We start from the raw sequence: 10,953 nt of genomic DNA, 5'->3' as shown, positions 1-10,953 counted from the left end.
GGTCCAACCCGTTACTAGCATGGGGTACCTAATAAAGTGGCCGGTGAGTGTGTATATATATATATATATATATATATACATACATATATATATATACATAAATATATATACACATACATACATACATATATATATATATATATATATACACATACATACATACATATACATACATACATACACATACATACATACATATACATACATATATATTTACATATATACATACATATATATACATACACATATATATATATATATATATATATACATATATACATATACATATACATACATACATACATACGTGTGTGTCCATCTCATTAGTCTTTAATAATAGGATCTTACTGTTCAAACAGAGGGAAGTAGACGAGGGACTCTGGGACGTTAACAACGTCCTCCAGGCTGAAGTGATACTGACATCCAAACAGAGGGTAGAAGCCTTTGGACTGGAAGGACACCTTGAAAACCTCGTTACCAAAGGACAGGGAGTCAGACGCCTCCAGACGCTTACTGGAGACGAGGAAGAGGAGGATGGAGAAGCAGGAGAGGAAGAAAAGGGTGGAGAGGAAGAGGAGGATGGAGAGGAAGAGGAGGATGGAGAGGAAGAGGAGGGAGAAGAAGAAGGAGAGGAGGGTGGAGAGGAAGAGGAGGGTGGAGAGGAAGGAGAGGATGGAGAGGATGACATTAACCGCAGACATTCAGAATCATATTAAGGAGCAGTAGAAAAACTTGAAGATCAAATGCATCTTGATTTTCTTTTTGCAACATTCATTTTCTTTTCTTTTGACCTATATATGTTGTTATTACAGTAGCGCAGACGGCGACTACATCATATCCGTTTCCAGAGAAACAGCAATAGCAGAAAATCCATGTTATGGTCTTCTTCACAAGGCAAGGCAGCTTCATTTGCATATCAAATTTCATTAAAGAACTGTTAAACACCATTACAATTATATAATGCTGTAACCCTGACCCTTTAATGCTGGAGCAGGGTTAGTGTTAACCCTGACCCTGAATGGGGCAGCATTATAGGGTCAGCTGAGCCTAGCCCTAAATGTTCTAAGTAAATAACAAAATGTATTAAGTAAATAAGATAAATATACTAAGTAAATAATATAAATAGGTAGATATTATTTTTACAACTGAAATTTATGTTTTGTTATTAGAGAAAAAAGGTACCAAAAAAACAACCAAATTCCAGGTACTTGATGTTTAGTTGTGACAATAAAACACATTAATATATTGTTCTAGGGAAAACTCATAAATAACTACAAATAACTAATGTTAAGGAAATCTGTTTATGTTGTGTTAAGCGTTTCTGGATTTTTTATACCGGATTTTAAAATAACCAAATATTCGTATCGGTATTGTATTGGCCTTAAAAATCCTTTATCAGTTGGGCTAGGGACTCTGTATGTTTGAAAGGTACAAATAATAATCATACCTCAAGTTTGGGGTTCACGGTTCCAAAAATATTATCACAAGAGAGATAAAGGTCTGGCAAACGCTGGATTTTATGTAGATATTTTACTGCAGCTGCAGTACGATCTCAAAACTGTTGAATTGCAATAATTAACAATAAATAAACATCTAAAGAACAAATCCAATCGATACCCATGTATCAGGAAAGTCAAATGGGGACCATCGCCCCAGTCTGATGAGACGGTATTAAACTAATCATGTGATTATTTTGGCAAATAGAAACACCATCAGACACTGAACTTCCTGTGGGGAAATTCAGAGTTGCAGATAAATATTTGTTCTTACACAAGTTCGAAGGCGTCCGGCGTTGTCCCGATGAAGAAGCCCCCGGGTTTCAGGCGCTCGCAGGCATTTCTTAGCATCATGTCGGCCTTCTGCTCGCTCTCAAACGAGTAATGGTAAACAAACTGGCAGCTGCAGATGTCAAACATATGTTTGGGGTCGGCCAGCTTCTCTGCCAAAACCTCCTGAAAACGGGTCAGAGTCTCAGTTAACATCTGGAAACCTCCTGAAAACAAGTCAGAGTCTCAGTTAACATCTGTAAACCTCCGGAAAACGAGTCAGAGTCTCAGTTAACATCTGTAAACCTCCTGAAAACGGGTCAGAGTCTGAGTCACCACAACGCCCGGAACAAAAGGACAGATTCCACACAACGGCGGACGTAAGATTCGTAACCCAGTACTCAGAAAACATAAACAACTCAAATTTTGTAGGATACTTATTGAGGCTAGGACTGTTTGGGACCCGGTGTTTAAAAAGGGGGGGCTATTTGGGGGTTATCTAAATGTACGCAGCTTGATGCCAAAGCTTGGTGAACAGATTGAACATTTGTTATGTAATTCTAATGTTGATTTTATGGGTTAATCTGAAACATGGGTCACCAGCTCCTCACCTGAAGCTTCTGTGTCATAACCAGAATACCAAACTTTTAGGAAGTATATAGGGGTCAAGGGAGGGGTGGGGGGGTTCTCATGTATGTTAAGAATAACTTGAAGGCAATGAGATCAAATGGCCCAGTAACATCACACTGGAATGCGTTGGTGTAAATATCTTCCTCTCTCGAGAGAGATGTCTCTGACAGCTATCTGCATCTATCGCCAACCTACTGCTAAGCTGGACTTCTATGACCAGCTCAAAGCACTCCTTACAATATGTAATCATAAAAAAGAAATCCTCCTTTTTGGAGATTTTAATGTCAATTGAGATAACAAAACAGACAGAAAAAAACGCTAACTTATTACAGATTATTTTAACCTCACTCAGATAATAGAACAACCCACCAGAATCACACGCCACATTCACTCTAGGATTGACTTAGTTTTTACCAACAAACCAGAAAGGATTATAAGGCCCACAACCTGTTAACAGGTCTCTCAGACCATAATGTAATCTTTTTTTCTAGAAAAGGTAAAACGCTCAGAAAATCCATATCACATTTCAACAAACCACACACGTAATATGACAATTCCCAAGAACCGGCTAGAAAATGTGGACAGAGCTTTGAAAAATATTGACTGGATAAGCTTAATGGAATGCGAGGATGTGGAAGCTGGCAGTGACTTATTTCTGTCGAAAGTCAAAAAGGTTATCCTCTCTTCCTCCAGGAGGGGGCGCCATGGGAATAAGAAGTACAACTCTCTCCCCTGGCTTAACCCTGCCTGTTTAAAGCTAGTAAAGCATAGGGATCAATTACTCTGAAAATCTATTAAGTCTGGACTTAATACAGATAGACTTAGTTTTACAAGAGCCAGAAATAAAGTGACGTCCGAATTACGAAAGGCTAAAGCAAACTTTTTCATTCAAATTATTAAAAACGCTGAAGGTAATGGTAAAAAAATATGGCAGAGAATAAATAAATTGACGGGGAAACAACCAAAGAAGGACATTGAAGACTTAGAATTAAAAATGAACAACTTGTTGGTGAGAGACCCTGTTGTTGGCACAAGAGCTTAATTCCTTCTTTGTTAAATCAATTGTAGATTTGGTGAAAGAGTTCCCCTCTTCTGAGGGTTCTGATCAGCAGGTTCCTACTCTACTTGACGGTAATCATCTGAAATGTTATATTCAAGAGATTACAGAACGAGAAGTCATTGATATCATTATGGCTCTGAACAATTCTAAAGCCAAGGATATGTATGGGCTTGACACTAGTTTTACAAAGTTACATAAAGAGGCTTTAGCACTTGGTTAATTTATCTACAAAAAAATTCAATAGTTCCTAAGGCGTGGAAATTGGCCTCAGTTATCCCAATATTTAAAGCTGGAGACAAATCTCACATAAATAATTATAAACCTATAAGCATTCTACCTGTAATTTCGAAAATTATTGAAAAATGGATTAGCAAAAAAATCTTGGAATTCCTGGGCAATATCAAACAGTTTTACATCCCATGCAGTTTGGTTTCTGGCCACACCACTCAACCAAGACTGCACTGGCCATGTTTATGGAAAAAGTTAAATGTCAGCTAGATAAAAACGGACGTGTTGGTGCTGTATTTCTGGATTTGAAAAGAGCTTTTGATTCTGTCAACCACAAAGTTCTGCTATCTAAATTGTCATATTTCAATTTTTCTGCTCAAACTATTAACTGGTTTTACTCTTACTTGTCTCCCAGAGAACAATGCACTATGGTGGGTGGGGTTACTTCTGCCTATGTGGGTAGTTCAGTAGGAGTCCCCTAAGGCTACATACTGGGGCCCATTTTATTTTCTCTAAATATTAATGACTTACCAGAATACAGTTTACATGTTAATGTCCAGCTTTAGGCCAATTACACTGTAATTATTACTAAAGCAAAAGATCCGGTGGAGGGAGCATGTGTTCTCTCAACAGCTCTTACACACACACACACACACACACACACACACACACACACACACACACACACACACACACACACACACACACACACACACACACACACACACACACACACACACACACACACACACACACACACACACACACACACACACACACACACACACACACACACACACACACACACACACACACACACACACACACACACACACACACACACACACACACACACACGGCTCAATAGATGGTGTCTTATTTTAAATGTAAAAAACCCTGTTTATATTTGTAGAAATAATATTCTACTGTTATGCCTGCTCATTCGGGGGTGATGTTGGGCACAGAAGAGTTGGAAGTTGTTAATGAATGTAAATATTTAGGTGTGATTATAGACTCTAGACTCTTTTAAAAACCATGTTAAAAGGATATCCAAAAGAATCCAATTCAATCTTTATAATTTTAAACAAAATCAGAGGATCTCCATCAGACTCAGCTGCTCTGATGTTTCTGCATCCAATGATACTTTCACATGTGAACTATTGCAACACTAGCTGGTCGATGTCGGGTACTACGACCCCAAAACCAGTTGAGCTTCTGTACAAGAAGGCGCTTAAGACTCTGGTTAAAAAAACTCTCTCTTATCATCATTGCAATATCTTAGAGAAATATAACTTATTGAGTTTTGATAACTATTGTAAATTCTCCTCATTGTGCTTAATTTATAAAATACTTCATTGCCTTGCGCCACCTCCACTGCTGGAGTTTATTAAATATAGACACACTCGGATCACAAGAGTCGTTGTAAATGGGGACTGTGAGGTTCCTTTCAGAAAACAATCCTTCAGCCATAATGCACCGTCTAGTAAAGGTAATGTATTATGAAACACACTTCCTCCAACTATAACGGAGCATCCCATTTATATATAGATATATATAAAAAATGCTCTGTCTATTAAAGGTAGTGCATTATGGAACACACTTCCTCCAACTATAACGGAGCGTCCCATATATATAATGCACCATATATTAAAGGGCGGCTGTGGCTCAGTGGTAGAGCGGTTGTCTGCCAATCGGAAGGTTGGGGGTTCAATACCTGGCCCTGCAGTCCCATGTCGAAGTGTCCTTGGGCAAGACATTGAACCCCAAGGGCTGTGCATCGGAGTGTGAATATTTGTGAGTGATTATCTGATGAACAGGTGGCACCTTGTACGGCAGCCTCGGCCACAGTGTATGAATGTGTGTGAATGGTGAATGTATCCTGTATGATGTAAAAGCGCTAAATACAGCACATTTACATTAAAGGTAGCATTATGGAACACACTTCCTCCAACTATAAGGCAGCGTCCCATATGTATAATGCACCGTCTATTAAAGGTAGTGCATTATGGAACACACATCCTCCAACTATAAGGGATCCTATATGTATAATGCACAGTCTATTAAAGGTGATTACGGAACACACTTCCTCCAACTATAAGGGAGCGTCCCACTCTGGCCTCCTTTAACACTAGAACCGCCGGGATTCAAGAACTAGTAGAACTGCCGTGAGCGGTCATATTGACCGCCAGATTCCAAACTCTATAATCTGTCATGATAAATACCTAATTGCAATATTAATGCAGGTATTGTGTTAGGATATCTTTAGAAAAACGAAATAACACCAAAATGTACAATTTAACTAATTTAATTATACACTTGAGTGACCCAGGTGTTTCAGTAGCCTAATTCATTTCATGGCATAGTAAAACGTAATTATTTCATTTACATCTGAAAAATATGGTATGTAAATTCATTCCACATAACTTATAACATGCAAATAAGACCTAAAAGTATCTTCTAAGAAAATTTATAACCTAACCTAACCTGTCACTGCCTCCGTGTTGGTGTTTGCTGCGGTGCGCAGCGCTGCTCGGACCTTGCTCCGCTCCCTTTTCTCCTCTCTGAACTCGTGTCTCAGCTCCCCTGCCAGTTGCTGTCTGAACTTCCTCTGGACAATTTCACTGCTGGTGCACTCCTTGGAGAGGATGTGTGCAATTCCAGCCAGTTTGAGGATGTATAAAGTTGTATAAACACGTAGGCAGCCAGCGGCCATCTAGCTCCGTGTACCGCTCCTTTCGCAGAGCAAACGCCCGGCGCTGCCTTCTGGTTCAGAACGGAGTCCATCCACGCAGTATTTATTGTCCTTACCGACTCTGGCTTTACCTTCGGTTCATCGCTGATACCCACACTTGTTACTCAAGACCGCTTCTGACGTTACTCTGAAAGAGACGCTGATAGTAACTAAGCAACCAATTTGCATCTTCAACCGCACTAAAGATTAAAAACAATACCGCAAAAATCCGAGCGGTCAATATGACTGTGTATGGTCGAAATAGGTAAAAGTGACTTAATTTTCTTTGCCTAGTGTGTAATGCATATAAAAAACATTTTAAATTAAAATAGACCCTTTTAGGAAAAGTCAGGTACCGGCAGGATTGTATTTTTTCATCCAGCAAAGTTATTTACATTTACATTTATTACATATATCAATTTCAAAACGGTCAAAATGACCGTCATGGCCGTTCTAGTGTTAAGAGCCAGGTAAAGCTGTGGCTTAGAGCTAACCAGACGTGTAACCAGCGCTTGTGTTTCCATTTTTCTACTAATAATTATTTTTTCCTTCTTTTCTTTTTCCTTGTTTTTATATACTAAATGTTAATATCCTATGTCTTTTGTACTGTAACTCTAACCTGCCTATTGGACTGCAGATGGAAATTAGCCCTTGGGCTACAATCTGGCACATGTACGTGTACTGTTGTGCTTGTTCATCAATGTGCATTGTCCTAAATTAATGAAATAAAAAATAAATAAAAATAAAGTTACCGTCTCAAAACATGAGTCAGAGTTTCAGTTAACATCTCTAAATGTCCTGACAACACGAACCTGGGTCTCAGTTCACATCTCTAAACATCCTGAAAACACGAATCCAAATGTTGTGTTTCTACCAGTCTGATCTTGATGTTGTGGTTCTACCTTGGTGACTGATCTAGATGTTGTGTTTCTACCAGTCTGATCAAGATGTTGTGGTTCTACCTCGGTAACTGATCTAGATTTGGTGGTTCTACCTCGGTAACTGATCTACATGAGTGGTTCTACATCGGTAACTGATCTACATGCTGTGGTTCTACCTTGGTACAGTCTGCGTTGATGAACTGAGCGCTGAAGATTTTCTCGTGTGCGTGACTTTTCTTCTTCATGTCATTGTAGCGACTCTGACACTGCTCCACCGACACACTGGCGATATCTACAACATGAACACATTATTAATAATATTATTATTATTATTATTTTTCCACACGTCGCCCATCTCTCTCATTTTTGAGTGTGTTAAAATTCCTTTATCGGCTAGGCTCGGGACTCTGTATGTTTGACAGGTAAAAATGATAATCATACCTCAAGTTTGTTCTGTAATTCATAAACCACGGGTCCAAAAATATTATCACAAGAGAGATTAAAGTCTGACGAACGCACTGACGTGGATTTTATGTTAATGGTGTAAAATATAAAAAATTTAAAAAACAGGGAACTGTCTGCATCCTTCCATATATTATTTTTAAAAATTCTATAGTTTCTTTCTATCGGCAGATGATATTAACAGAGCCAAAAGTTTAAGTCCGATTGACTCCATAGTTACATGTCTGCGATCGGCTCAAGATTTCCTACATTTTAACCAACAATGATGTAGGAAGAGTAAAATCTGGAGGAGAGAGCGACATTGGTTTGAAAAACTTTTAGTGAATCGTACTGTTCCTCCAATCTTTACCAGATTTAATACACTTATTGATCTAATCATTGCGGACATATTTCCTATTTACCTTCATTGGCTCCACCCAACCGGAAGGCGGACATTTTGAATTTATGCCTTTTCAACAGTTTTACAGCCTGACCCCTCAGCTTTAGGGAGAAGAAGCTTTAACGTTCGGAGTTTGTTATAATAACCGATTACCTCATTATCTGATGATTAATAACTGTCTGATGATTAATAACTGATTACTAAATTATTATCTGATGATTAATAACATTCTGATGATTAATAAGTGATTACCAAATTATTATCTGATGATTAATAAGTGATTACCAAATTATTATCTGATGATTAATAACCGATTACCTGCACAGACGAGGTGGCTGATTCCTCCTCTCCTCCACTTCAGCAGGTCTCCTCCTTTCCCACAGCCAAGGTCCAACACAGACACCTGCTGAGTCCCCGCCCCCCGCACCTGCTCCAGGATTTCACCTGTCAATCACACAAACACAACACAAATTTGGGAACAGGGTAATATCTAGACATGTCTCCACGCTGTTATATCCTCCATGTGGACGGGGGACACTGTTTGACAGGATGTCCTGTGCTACAGGTACAATGTGACATTATCTAGACATGTCTCCACACAGTTATATCCTCCATCTGGACTGCTACAAACTACTATTTTTTCTATTTTTGTTATTTCCACTCTTTATTTTAACCCCAAACAGCCCGTCAGACACTCTCTACCAATAGCCTGGGTCTGGGTCTGACCGAGGTTTCTGCCTAAAAGGACGTTTTTCCTCGCCACTGTGGCCCTGTTGCTTGCTTTGGAGGAGACTACTAGAACTGTTGGGTCCTTGTAAATTCTGGAGTGTGGTCTAGACCTGGTCTATCTGTAAAGTGTCTTGAGATAACTCTTGTTATGAATTGATACTATAAATAAAATTGAATTGAATTGAATTATGGACGGGGGACACTGTTAGACAGGATGTCCTGTGCTACAGGTACAATGTGACATTACCCCCCCACAAGCTGTCCTTCCTAGTTAAAGGAAGGGCCCTGGGCCCCTGAATGTGGCTCAATGGTTAGTTTTCTCTGTAAAAACACTTTGACCATTAACATTTACCCGCCGCTTGTGATACAGTAATAGACTTCATCTGATAACTGTATTCGCTTATATATTATATATAATAATATATATGTAATATTAATGAGAGTATATTGATAGATTACCGATGAGGACGCTCTTCAGCCAGTTGTTGAAGTTTCTCATGAAGAAGATTCTGCTTCGACTTCTCGCTGCCAGACCGACTTCCTGCAGCCTGTTGTAGTGACTCGCCACCTTCACACCGTGGTCCAACGTCTGGTACATATATATAGAAATATATATAATATAAATCATTAATGACCCTAACTTTCCTGGAGCCTGTTGTAGTGACTCGCCACCTTCACACGGTGGTCCAACGTCTGGTACATATATATATAGAAATATATATAATATAAATCATTAATGACCCTAACCTTCCTGGAGCCTGTTGTAGTGACTCGCCACCTTCACACGGTGGTCCAATGTCTGATACATATATTAATATATATAATATAAATCCTTAATAACCCTAACCAGCCTAAATCAAATCAATATCTAGTGTGACCAGCCTCAACTCTCAACTTGATGTGGTTTTCATCTGCTGGTCTACGTCCCCTTGGCCGACCCCTGATCCTATGAGACCCGACGCTGGTCCTATGAGACCGTACGCCGGTATGAGACCGGACGCCGGTATGAGACCGGACGCTGGTCCTATGAGACCCGACGCTGGTCCAATGAGACCCGACGCTGGTCCAATGAGACCCGACGCTGTCCCAATGAGACCCGACGCCGGACCTATAGGATCTGATAAACAATCATGATTTATATTTTTGATTCTAAGTTTACAGCATTTTTTAATACCTGCCTAAAAGTACTGTGTATGTATTAGTCTGTACTATATGTATTTGTGCACATACAGTATACATGCATATATATATGCACGCGTAGACTCACCCAACAAGAAGCTTCAGGTGATCATTGTGTACTTGGGTGTAGTGGACGGTGTGATGGTGTAGTGGACGGTGTGATGGTGTAGTGGACGGTGTGACGGTGTAGTGGACGGTGTGGTGGTGTAGTGGACGGTGTGAGGGTGTAGTGGACGGTGTGACGGTGTAGTGGACGGTGTGAGGGTGTAGTGGACGGTGCAGTGAACTTGCATGCTATTATTTTTTACATACATACAATGATCACCTGAAGTTTCTTGTTGGGTGGGTCTTTGTCTTCCTCAGCTCTCCTCTTCTGTCCTCCATCTTCATCCCTCCGTCTCTCTTCGTCTTCATCCCTCCGTCTCGCTCCGTCCTCATCCCTCCGTCTCTCTCTGTCTACTTCCCTACTTCTCTCTCCGTCCTTCAGCGTTTCCATCCTTGACTCTGAAACACAGGGACACTTGAGTCAGCATAAGAAACGCTCAGTGTCTTCAGATGGAGACAAATAACACGTGATGCTAATGAGTGATAATGCCTGTGTATACGTGAGCATATCAGTCCCACACCACTGAAGTGGGAAGTCGATACACCGGGACGTTCATACGCCACGACATTTATACGCTGCCACGTCCATACGGCAGCAGCCGCACGCCAAGCAGTCTCAACACCAACGCCCCACTGGGAAAAGTCCCGCCTCTCCCGATTGGGTGCCAGTGCAAACATTTCTAACCATCTAAAGTGCTTCAGTGTAGTGGACGGTGTGACGGTGCAGTGGACGGTGTGACGGTGTAGTGGACGGTGTGACGGTGTAGTGGACGGTGTGATGGTGTAGTGGACGGTGTGACGGT

General features: G+C 40.3%; 1 protein-coding gene across 1 annotated transcript in view; it reads right to left on the bottom strand.

The window, feature by feature from the left end:
• Nucleotides 1–10,543, bottom strand: part of rnmt (RNA (guanine-7-) methyltransferase) — a 20,722-nt gene extending 10,179 nt beyond the window's left edge. Inside the window, exons 1-6 of the mRNA XM_034892659.1 lie at nt 10,371–10,543; nt 9,326–9,455; nt 8,456–8,581; nt 7,473–7,588; nt 1,771–1,952; nt 349–513 (exon numbers count right to left, since the gene is read on the bottom strand). Coding sequence (XP_034748550.1) covers nt 349–513; nt 1,771–1,952; nt 7,473–7,588; nt 8,456–8,581; nt 9,326–9,455; nt 10,371–10,541 — 890 coding nt within the window. The 5' untranslated portion in view covers nt 10,542–10,543. The remainder of the gene's footprint in view (nt 1–348; nt 514–1,770; nt 1,953–7,472; nt 7,589–8,455; nt 8,582–9,325; nt 9,456–10,370) is intronic.
• Between the last annotated feature and the right edge of the window lie 410 nt (nt 10,544–10,953).

Source organism: Etheostoma cragini, chromosome 14 (genome assembly GCF_013103735.1).
Source record: "Etheostoma cragini isolate CJK2018 chromosome 14, CSU_Ecrag_1.0, whole genome shotgun sequence".
Taxonomy (NCBI): domain Eukaryota; kingdom Metazoa; phylum Chordata; class Actinopteri; order Perciformes; family Percidae; genus Etheostoma; species Etheostoma cragini.
Note: the sequence above shows the minus strand (reverse complement) of the source record. Positions and strands in the feature narration are given on the sequence as shown.